At 43.0% G+C, this 12155-nt stretch overlaps 1 protein-coding gene across 1 annotated transcript in view; it reads right to left on the reverse strand.

Annotated features, from left to right (window-relative positions):
- CTNNA1 (catenin alpha 1) overlaps positions 1-12155 on the reverse strand; it is a 90463-nt gene that overhangs the window by 31179 nt on the left and 47129 nt on the right. Inside the window, exons 7-8 of the mRNA XM_065734454.1 lie at positions 9606-9686; positions 8677-8829 (exon numbers count right to left, since the gene is read on the reverse strand). Of these exons, the coding sequence (XP_065590526.1) occupies positions 8677-8829; positions 9606-9686 (234 nt within the window). The remainder of the gene's footprint in view (positions 1-8676; positions 8830-9605; positions 9687-12155) is intronic.

Raw genomic sequence — 12155 nt, forward strand, 5'->3', positions numbered from 1 at the left:
CTGCTGCAAGCAATGAAGAAATACTGCCACGGCTCTGCAGCCGCTGAAGTGTCTCTCTGCACTGGACATCCAAGCTGAAGGAGAGGGGTTACTTTATACAGGACTGTTCAGTAAAGCCTTAACAGACTGCTTTTTCAATAGAAGACAAAAATCACAGGAAAGAAGCAACTATAATCCCTAACACGCTCAGTCCTCCTTTTATCAAGGATCTTGAAGGCTGATGCTGAATGTTTACGAACGTTTTTGCTCAGTGCAGCTGGGTTGACTTCCAAGAAGCAACACCAAGCTTTTCCTCCTTACCTACAGGCCACACCTTCAGGACAGCTTCTCCAGAAAGCCAAATGCACAAAGCAGCTTAAGTGGGTGCTGGATGCAAACACGCAGCAACACTGCGGTCCAAAGAAGGCTCAGGAATGAGATTACTGTTACATAATGTATTTAAAACTGTCCGAGCCCACCTCTGCCACATGGCATTGTCACAAATAAGGGCTGTCTATCTCTATGCAAGGAACAAACACGCACTAATTGAGTTTTTCAGACCGACGAGTCTTGCTTTGAAACTGCGGATGCAAAAACAGCATTCCGTTGGTAAGAGTTTGCAGTGTTCCTATTGAGAAACTTAACACTGCAGTTTGACAATAACCAGCACCCTCTCAACTGATGCTCTTAAACCCCTGTGCAAAAATAACACAAAGCCCATACTCATACACAGGTAATTCAGGAGTTTCAGCAGCATGCAAACGAAGCTTCTCAGAAGTGCTCTTAGTATTTTAATTTCTGATTAAACTCCAACATTTCAGTTTTCTGTTCCCTTTATTCCCTTTGTTTTTACATTACGGTCTCTCTGGGAATACAGACTCCTGCCTTCAGCAGTGAAAATTGCCCATTTAAAATGAACAAGAAAAAAAAAAGGACAAGTAGCAGTCACTGAGTATGTCCCTCCTGAGGACAGATCCTCACAAAATTCAGCTACAACAGATGTAATTTCCTCCTCTCCCATATTAAGAAAATGGTCCAGATTCACTTGGCAATGACCAAAGCCCAAGGAATCCATTCATCTGCAGGAACAACCCATCTGCCAAAAGTAAGTGGTGACTGAGGACTTCCAGAAGAGAGGTGTCAATTATATATTTTCCACTTCTCTTCGGAAGGAAGGAAGAAAGGGTTTTATTTTTCAGAAAATCCCTGTAAGTATTAATTCACCCCTGTACCACACCACTCAGGATGAACACAAGCATTTTAATGTCTGGCCCTAAGAGGGAGGGGTCTGCCTCCTCCCTATGGCACTATCAGCACCCTGGCTTGACAGAGGCACAGCCTATGAGGAACTGTGCAGTGTGTTCACCACCTCAGAGTGGGGAGGGACAGAGGGAGACACTGGTGCAGGCCCATAGGGACTCTGAAGCAGGTCACCAGGAGTCATGCTGTCAGTTGCTCTGTGATTTTATGTGACTTAAGCAGTACAAGTGCCTGAAGGTCTGCAGCAGGTTACCTTGCAAGAGCTCATTGAGCAACACCATCCCAGTGTATTAACTGAAAATAGTGGAAGTCTTTAAATAAAACAAACCGTATACATACAGAAACTCCTGACGTAGTGCACTGTGGGGAATGATGGACTAAAATGGAGATAACTGCTATTTCTAGATCTGTGAGCTCACCGTTACCTTCCAGCAGAAGATGAGAGCAATTTCAAGTTTTGTGAAGCAGCAGCCTCATATTTTTGAGGGCAACCTTTCTTTTGGGATGAAACCTCAAAACCTGCTCCCCCTAAGCTGTGTCTGAGCACACAGAGATCTAGTTAAGGAACAGTGTCACATCTGGCTCTCAAGCCAGACAAGTTGCCCATCACTGCCTCTTCCAGCTGTTTGCTGCTACACCACAACAGCTCTGTTCAACACTGGCAAGCTTTTTCCATACCCCAAGAAAGCATCTTTCTCCAACAGTCCACTTTGTGTTGTCGAAGTTGCATTGAGAAAGACAACTTTTCACGCCGCAGGATTTGCATCGTGACAAACTGAACAGGCTCTACTCGCTGAGCAGCAAGTGCAGGAGGGAGAGTGCTTCCCTCTCGCCAGCGGGAAGGCTTTGCAAACAAAGAGGGGAAGGGGTGTGTAGCATAAGACATCCAGTAGGAGTTTGCTAATGGCACAAGAGTACCCTTCTTTCTATCCCAGTACGTTCTCCTTTCTACTGACCTGACCTAGAGAGCAGAGCTGGTGAAGGAGCAGCAGTGTCTGACACGGGCACCGTGCCCCTCGGAGATGCAGCTGGAGCAGCAGATGTAACTATTGGCACAGGAACCATTCCCTCCTCATACAAACAAGCTAAAGTGATAAAATGTTGTTATAGGCACAGAACACATTAGTTACACAAGCTGGCCAGAGCTACCATGACGGAAATCACACCTCTGGTATGTAGTGTACAGCTGATCTTAAGTAATGACTTCCAAAGCAAATCCTCATTATAGATGCTTCTTAGAAACACAAATGTTTCTCTTCAAAATAAAAGTGTTTCTAATAGTGCTATTCAGACAGTGTCTGAGTATCCAACTGGATCGAACTGGAACTGAGTTCTTTGCTATTACATTTCCTTATCACTCAGCACACTGTGTTACCACCACACCAAAGGTTTCCAACCTGATACCTATCTCTAGCTGTTTAAACTAGCTTGTGGTGATTCAGGTTTGTGACAAGTTTAATGGGAATTATAAGTACATTACACTCCTGAAGAAGGTGACAAAACAGGAAGAGAAATGAGCTCCACACAGACTTCAGGCAGTCCTCAATGGCTCTATGTGAATAATAGTCCAGTACTGCTAATGAGTGAGATGATGAAAACCTAGTGCTGCATCAAGGCTGTTAACACATTAGGAATTAAAACATTCATGTCACATCTACAAATGCTGTACCCAAAAAGCTACCCAAAAATGCTCTAAAAAATCAAGTATTTGAAAAATAAAGCATCCCAGGACTCCTTTGCTTTTCAACACATTACACCAACAGCACGTATACCCAACCACGCTTACACTTCCTGACATTTCACCGATTTCCCCTGCTGTTTCCAACAGAGGAAGGAGCAGAAGATATATGGGGTTGTTTCTTGCATGGTAAAAGAAGGACATTAAACACAATTTTCCAAACCCTAACCTCGCTCACCTCTTTCTACACCCTTGGCACCCCCGTTGCCCCAGGTGTTTGAAGCTGAAGTCCCACACTCTCAACAATCCCACAAGTACTAATAACGGCTGTTCCTGTGGAAAAGGCACAGCAGAAATGCCTCCTCAGCAGGGAGCAGCAGTAACCTGGGTGCTTTTCAATAGGAGAATGTCTATCCCAGCATGCGAGCACTCAAACTCATCTTCACTTCATCCATCCATTATTTTTACTGTTCAGTTACCTTGCACTTCCTGTATACATTTGTACTAAAATCCAGATAGATTATGCTCAAGACTTATTCTTCTTCCTGCCAGATTTTTGATCTCTGCCACCATTCTTCACAACCTGCTATACATAACTTGGTGTAGTGTTAAACACTGACCTCAAAAAAACCTTACAAGAAGAAAAGCCACCCCATTAAAAGGTCACTTGACTTTATTCATGTATGCTGGGTTAAATCTGCACATGCAGTTTTGCTGGAAAATGAAAGTTTTGTTTTGTTTTTTTTTGCTGAGGCTTTCCTACATTACTGATTAGGAATGCGTACAAGGAAAGCATGTTTTATGAGTAGAACTTAATTTATTTATGAATTAGTTGACTAATCAAATGAACTTGCAAGGAAAGTTCACCGGTTCTTGAACAGTGTCAGATTTTAGAGGGCATATTAGAGTTACACTGGTCTTTTGCTGAAGACATTTGTTTTAAATTGCTGCCAAGGTTATCCGCAGACAAATTACAGAGAACGTGCTTGTTCTTTGGAAGAGATATTTTGCTATGCATCTTAAAAAGGGAAATTACTCTTGAGTTGGACTAAGTCTGCCTCTTCTCTCCAGACCATAGCACAAGGACGTTTCCCTCGTAACACACACTTATCTTCAAAATAAAAGCAGGAAGATGACAAACTTCAGTTTGCAGATTTTCTTCCTCCCTGTAAGTTAGCTCACTGAGCAGGAAAAACAGGTGCTCAGATACCATGGTAATGACTGATAACGACTCTAGCCTTGCAAATGCCAAGTTTTGAGAGATTAATATACCCAAAGATTCAGAAAAGCATTTCAAGTCAGCATTTGATTTGGGTGTCAAGGGCTTTGCACCCAACATCCATCTGTCCTGCAGTACTGATACACAACGCTGATGGCAAATGTGACGACAGAATATTTAAAGAATGAGCTAAGCCAGCTCACTCCCATCTCCAAAGTTTCTAGCTTCATAAAGGCTGCCTCTGCTATGTCAAGTCATTGAGGTGCCCAAATGCTAGCCACGTTTTAGCCCAAGCTGTGTGCTACCCATTTCACACGAAGGAAAAAAAAACAACAGCTGTTAGGCTCCTTAAGAATATATGGGCTTTAAGTATGAGCAAATCAGGGCAAATTGAAATAAAAATGTTACAAGTGTGCTTCTGGACAGCGGTATTTTTAGACTGAAGTCTGAGGAATTATTTCAGAACACAAGGCCAGACAGTTAGGGCGACAGAAGGGGAAAATGTCAGTGTGAGAGGCTACGGATAGCTCACGGAGTTAAGTGCCCAAATGTGATTCTTCCCAAGCAAATAAATTTGCAGTCCGCATCTGTTCATGGGTTTTCACTCAAGATGAGAAAGTCATCTCTGTATGCAAGATAAAACCCAACGCATTAAAAAAGGCACAGCGTCGTCTTTTCAGATAAATTGAAGTAATTGGGAAAAAATTGATGCTTATGAAATATCATTGAGAGCTTTCACCTCCCTGCTCTTATCGAAGTTTCTCAGAGGAAGATTTGAAAATAAAATTTGAGTCAGGAGAAGCATCTGACACAGGGGTACCAGACACGCTCCTGAGCAAGGTTATTTGCTATTTTTAAGTAACTACAAACTTCTTTTCAGAAACGTCCTTTAGCAAGCCAGCAGCTACTGCTAGCTTTTACCCACACTCTGTCCTCATCTGTCTTTTCAATACCTAATTTCTTAGGGCCTCAGAAAACTTTAAAATTGAAATTACACAGTACAGTGACAAATCAACTGCCTAATTTTTTATTTTTCTAGAGCATTCAGTAGTGAAGCAAAATGTTTCTTCTCTGACATTTATGGCCCTCTCTCTTTTCAGAGAACAGCTGAAGTGCCATTACAGTGACTCTGGCGAGCAGCACGCAGGCAGCTTGTACACAAGTACACTTCAAAGCCTAGGTGAGCAAAGTCAGCATGGTGCTAAGTGACAACACTGAAAAACAAGCCTCGAGTTTCAGGACAGCCTACTCTCTAAGAAGAAACATTAATTCTAAGGATGCCACATCTTTCCTCAAGTGCAGAGTTACAGGTTTGAGAGCCAAGGTTTCTCTATCCATCAACATAAAACCCACCAGAACACAAGCACATGCTTTGCAAACAGTAAATTAGGAAGACTTTCATAGTCCATGAGTAAATTTAACTCTCTCTTGCACTAATTCCTGAAGTGCTGACCCTTCTGTTCTTCTCTGCTGCGCTTAAATTGGCCTCTCTGTCCATGAGTTAAAGTTGGGATGAGTACTGGCTAGCTAATGGACTATTAGTGCAGAGTGATTTTGAAAGCTACCTTTGAAATACATTATTAAAGTGAAACAAATCTAATTTTACTATTTTAGCCTTTCTTGGTTTTCAACAAGCAGGATAAAGGCTAGTATTTTACTATGAAAGCACAAATCAAACAGAAGCCCTTTGGGACAATTTTATGGTATGGTTTACCTAGACAATACAAGCCCAGCAGGCAAATTAGATTTCTGTGGTTATATGTATTTTGCTTGAATTTGGCTGCCTGGATTTTAGGAAAGAGAAGTTAAGCAGTGGTCCACTGCCAAGAAGGGAATACTGTTAAAATAAAAATACCCAGCTCACGTGCTCGGATAGCTCTGTAGCTACATGGAGGGCCCATAAACACAAAGTCCCCTCCTGTGGCTAGCTCACTGGAAGGCAGCACCAGCTCCTCCAGGTCACAGAACAGACATCTGCACCGAGCGCTATACCCAAGCAGCAAAACTTTCCAGTTCAGGTGGGAACCCTCCAATTTCTCTCTCACAGATCAGGACTCTGACGTGCATTTCTCCTCTCTGCTTAGTATTAAAGAGAAGGGCATGTTCTGTTCTACATCTAAGGCACAGGAGCCTGTCAATCACAGCGCGATACACAGCACCACTGTTCTGCACTGCAGCTGTTTTGTCACATTTGATGTCTCGAGGCATTCAGCAGCATTTCTGAGGGTAGTTATGATAAACTCCCCAGCACACTTATCTCCCACTGAAAGCAGGTGGAAGCAATCACTTTTAATCTCAACAGTGGAACATCATCTCTTCTGTTCTCACACAATCTTTATTGTTTCTCTGGATATCTGCAGTGGAGTTTTCTGCCCACCAGCAGAATCACACGGGACCTTGCAAACAGCCCTCTGTGTTCTGGCAGAGGCACTGTAAGCACAGCCCTCCCCGACCTGCCTTCCTTTACAGTGAGTTTGACATCACAGATGACTCTGCAGCAGCTCTGTGTCCCCTGGAGACAGCTGCTCTCCAGAAGCACTCTTCCCCTTCTAAGGTAGGCATATGTAGTAATCCATCTACATTCATGGAAGAGGCTTGTAAGTCACCCAGATCATGCTCCTCTGTATCTACTGCTGCATTTCAGATAGCAAAAGCAATAAACAAGCTTTCAAAAGTTGTTCCAGCAGCATATAATTTTAGCAGAACCTTTTGATGCCAGACAGAAATATTGTTTAATGTGTACTTCCATGGGAATAGCCCTTCCTGAAAGGCAGACTGGTTGGTTCAACAGAGGCTCTGTAAAATTCATTTGTAGTTTGGCATTTTGCACACAAGGTCAGGTCAGGAAAAGCCATTCTTGCATGCCACTGCCTACAGCTCCCACTGCTTTTCAGAAGCCACACACAGTGTGAGGGAACAGGGGGTGAGGGCTCACCTAGTGAGGGGCAGGATGTAGCAGGGCATCTAACGGTGCCAATAAACTCCTCACGAGGAACCGTGTGTCCCTTGGAGAGGTGCTGCTAGGACAGAGGTGCTTCTACTGCTATGCCTGCAACCTGCTCCTGCAAACAAGCCCTTAAAATAATTTTCTTACACTCCAAATTAGATTTGCAGTGTAAGAAGGGAGGCTTTAAAGCTCACTTAAGCAATGCTACCACTTGACATGGGATGGCCAAATCCTGCTGCCTCAGCACTGCATTTTCCTCCAACTGCTGCTTTGTCAAACCACTAAATAGCATTAGTTACCTACTACTGAAATAAACTAACTTTGAAGCTACATGAGGATGGCATTTACACTGATCCATGGCAGGCCAAGAGTGAAGAACAGACAACTTCAAAGGAATTAAAGATACCCATGACTTCAAGAGCAGCTCTGAACAACGAACCAGTTTGAGGCACTATGGGACAGTCCCCACGTACTCTACTCAGAGCCCATAAAGCTTCAAAAAGAGACAAAAAAAATACTGATCAAATGTCAGAAAATATGTTTACTGATAATGGCTAAGTCTTAAGTTCTTGAGTAATTTAGATCTGTCAGGTTGTGCGAAACTATTCCTCATGAGCCTAAGAGGCATGGGGACAGGTCAGCAGCAGACACATTAAAAGAGCAGAAATGTGCTGAGCAGTTTCTGATGGTTTCTGGCTATCTGCTGGGGTGAAGCATCATGAGTAAGCTGGTGCCTCCAAGGGCAGTGGAATGCACAGAAGAGTTTTTGAAGTTTCATGTTTCATCAACAATAACAAAAACTACAGATGTACATCTGATCCTCAGCATTTAGCATGAACATGCACAAAATTACTGTGAAAACAATGGCAAAAGCACAAGGTTTCCAAAACGTGCGTATAAACAAGCCGTGAACTCACTTACCTTGTGAAAGCCAATGCCTGTTTCAGAACTATTATCAGTTATGGTAGACTATGGTGGACTTTAATTCATTTTAGCTAAGATAGGTCAGTTTCATGCAACTTAATGTTCCCACAGATTAGTTCTAATCCTTGCAATAATGCGTGTTCAACAGTCATTGTGTTCTTGATTAGGAAAAGGTGGTAGGGATTGGTTTTGTCGTGGCTGAAATTTGCTTAAAATGTCCATTGTTTGCTCCTCACAGACATGCAATCAGGTTCTCACTCCAGAAGTCTTCACTTAAAAGACCCTAAGTTCACAGGCACCAGCATTTGCCAGAAAAGAAAAGGATGACTAGGATTTAAGTGGCAGGTCAGGGATGACAGAAGGAAGGTCTTGCCGCTGTCTTCCTTACACCTTCCTTACATCCATCTTTGACCATCTCTAACTCACAGAGCAAGTGAAAGTAACAGTATAACAGAACTACACGGGCTATGTAACAGCAGCTGCTTTTCTACAAGCTTATGTTTTGAATAATTTAAATACTACATTGTATTTAAATTCATTAAAAGAACATTAAAAAGCAAATTTATTTTAAAAATTGCTATTTGTTTCAACAGAATTGAGAAGTGTGTTTTGCCTAGTCTTGACTCAATATAAGGAGTGCTAATTTCATTTCAATTTGAACCATCTTACCTCAATCAATTTATTGGCATGCTCACGGAAAACCTGGGCATATTCCTTAACTTCTTTTTCGTTCCCATTCTTGGCAGCTTCAATCAATACTAAAAGTGGAACATTTGTTTCCAGAAAAGAGTCTGATACATGGTCCATAACAGCTTTGCGGAGCTAAAATAAAAATAAAAGAATAAAAGAGTTATTTTTCACCCGCGTTCCTCTGCTATTTTCCTTTCACTGTATTAATATGTAAAGCTTAAGCACTTTTGTCGTTGATCCTTTTTCCTTTGTGTGACCAAGGCTTTCTCTGCACTAAGTCTTGTCTATACACTTTTTGCTTCAATTTAAATTAAATCTCCTTAAAAACTGGATTAGTTATGTAAGTGCAAGTCACCAGTTTGGCCACAAATATTGATTTAGCAACTCATATTGGCTTTGTCTGAGTAAATTTGCCACTCTCCTTCAGCTGATAAAATAACATGCACATTTAACTTCTTTAATTTTTCCAACAGAATAAAAACACCTTAAAATAAACTTGATCCACATTCACATTTACTTGAAAAAGGAACATAGTGCCATAAAAATAAAAAATCAGATAAAAGATCGGCGTTACATTGCATTTCTCATAGAAAATACACGGTGAGATGAGAGCCAATGGAATTTTAAAGCACAACTGGTTATGTTTAAACCTCATAAAATGTTAGGGTTTCTTATAATCCCTGTTGCCATCAGGACGGCTACAAATCCAGCCCCTTTATCACAGGTAATGGGGTTACATTTCCACCTTACACTTATGAACAGCACACTGGTTCCATTTCCTCTATTTCTCAAGCAGGCAAGTCTTCTACCAATTGGAACCAAATCAACAGATGAAATTCTTCCAAGAGAAAAGACATGCAAAGGGCATCCATTTGTCTCACCAGGTATTAACCTCACACAGTAATTACCTGTCTGCGCAAGTCTCTGGTCTTTTTGGTCATTTTATCAATTGCAGAATTCAATGCATCACTTCTTTCCTTGCGTCCAGCCTGAAAAACAAGAGACAAAGAGGTAAACAGGCATTCAGGGACTCCAAATAAAACCGGTATGATTTATTGCAAGAAGACTGTCAGCTCCTTTATTATTATTTTAAGGTGATTATTCAAGTTAGAAGCAAAGTCTCCACCTCCTTGACCAAGCATTATTCTTCCTGGCAGGCTCGAGCAGTTCAGGAGCATTTGACAATATAAGGTTGCATCTTCCAACACTCTCCAGCTTCCTCTCTGGAGAAATGGATGCTTTCCTACATCTAGGCTGCTTTTTGCTCCTCATCAGCCAGAGACCGTATTTAAACGGCTAAGTTTAGATTTCTCTTCTCTGACAGCTCTGCCAACAACCACACAGCTTGCCTTGAATCTCAAGTCCCAAACAGCTCTCCGTGCCTCAATCCTCGACCTTTTAGGACCCAAAGGCAATGGACTGCACCCCAGCTTCTCCTACAGCAGATGGAGGCACCGGGTGGTGCGGCACGGCGGTGCTGCCCGCGCAGTCCACGCTTAGCTATCACAGAAGGTTGTTCTTCAGCAGTCAATCGTAAGCCAAAAATCAATTATATTAAAGGTAAAATCCTTATAAAACATTTGTCAGGGATGAAATCCCAACATCAAATAAGCATCCAGGCTCGCCTGCTGGGACCTGGATTTCGCCGAGTTCGATACAGCAAGTTTCACATTAGCACCACTGTTAAAAGAGGGAAAAGGGCCAAGATGCAGTGGCAGCTTCCCTCTTCCTAAGCAGACAGCGAGCTGAAAATATCTGAATTTGTATCAAATTAGGAACGCCAGATACGACAGCAGTGGTCTTACAGTCTCACAGGGAGGGTTTTTCTGTACAATAGAGCTTCTCTGAGAGTTATATGCAGTAAGCTTTATGCAACCACAAACCAATTTCTGAACTTCTAAGCCACGATCAATATAATTATCCTGTGGAGAAAAAAAAAAGAAACAAAAAACAAAAAACAGCAAAACCCATTTTACAGCAGTAGCGCGAGGCTATGCCAATAACCGCTCTGCAGATGCCAGGCTGCTCTGAAACACTCACACAGGCAGCCCTGAACTGAAAACACAAAGTCCACTCTACAGCAGGAATAAAAACTGAATAAAACCGAGGGGAAGATTCGAATGCTGTCAAGTAATTACAATTTAATGAATTTCTGAAGGTTTGGCACTCCCCTAATCCAGTCACTGGTTCCCATCACAAGTGGTAACCGACACCAGCTGAAGCTTGCTCCAGCCACACCACAGCTCCAGCAGACCCGAGGCTGGGCCAGACTTCACACTCCAAAATGAAAGCACCTCTAAACAAGGTGAAAATGAACTCTGCCTTTACTGAGCTGCTCCTGGCTGCCCAGGCACTGGGCTGGCAGGCACTGGGCTGCAGCCCTCTGGCACTCAGGGGCTGGGCTCTGCCTGCTGCACCCAACGCAGGCAGCGGGCTCCTGGCAGCACCTGTGCCTGCTGAGACACAAACCTGCAACTGCTCACGTTTCCATACCACTGTACCCCCTGCAGAGGGAAGCCAAACCATTCCCCCAACCACCTCAGTGTTTTCCAGTGTCTCTGGAGACAAGACACGTGCCTGTGTAATACACGGGAAGCCAAACATTCTGCAGTTCCAAGAAGTGCCCTTTTCCTGTACCCCAGGTGCCCTTACATTAACCAGGAGCTTGAGTTTGATGTCAATGCACTGACCACTTGCACTTTGCCTTGCCTGTCTTCACGGCACGGAGCAGCCGCAGTGTGCACAGCACAGGTCCCTTTTGGATGCAAGGGAACCAAGGGATGGTTTCCACTAATGGCTGTTCAGTTCACTAGACCAGATCACAGGCAACCCGACATAAAATGCTCTGAAAAGCATTCAATGTGTACATTAGAGGCTAAGCAGCTCCGATTTCATACTGCTGATCTGTTCCTATTAAGTCACACTATGTACTAACACAGAAATAGCTGTATAATCTAAACCCATTACATATGAGCAAAGCAGCTCCAGTTTATTTCCATCTTGTTGGCATTCTGAAATTTCAGTACAAAAGCTTGTCAGAAACTATTAAGAGCATTTCCTTTGGAAGGTAGCAACATAAAACACCCCACTAATTGAGTTGCAGTGATTTGCCACCTTAAGACCTCAGCTGCTAACCCAGTGCCTTCATTAGGGCTGGGGCTGGTGCACAGCAACGGGAGGGTGCACAACTGCACCTCTGCAGCCACAGAAAGGGAGCCTCTTGCCATTCCCACCCGCAGTTCCCTCAGCCAGCTCTAACTCAGGTCCCAGCCCAAAGATGAGGACCTAAAGTTTTGCCACTCTGAAGTCACTTGGCTTTTTCTGCATAAAAGTTAAGGTAACACACAACTGGAGGACCAATTTCACCCTGCAAAGTCTAAGCAGAGCCAGCTTATAGGGCTTAGGCTGCTCCAACCTCGACATTATCTCCAAGTGTTAAACACCATCAAGGATCACAT

This window comes from Cyrtonyx montezumae, unplaced genomic scaffold (genome assembly GCF_038088225.1).
Source record: "Cyrtonyx montezumae isolate F1298 unplaced genomic scaffold, pur_monq_1.0 scaffold_18, whole genome shotgun sequence".
Classification (NCBI taxonomy): Eukaryota; Metazoa; Chordata; class Aves; order Galliformes; family Odontophoridae; genus Cyrtonyx; species Cyrtonyx montezumae.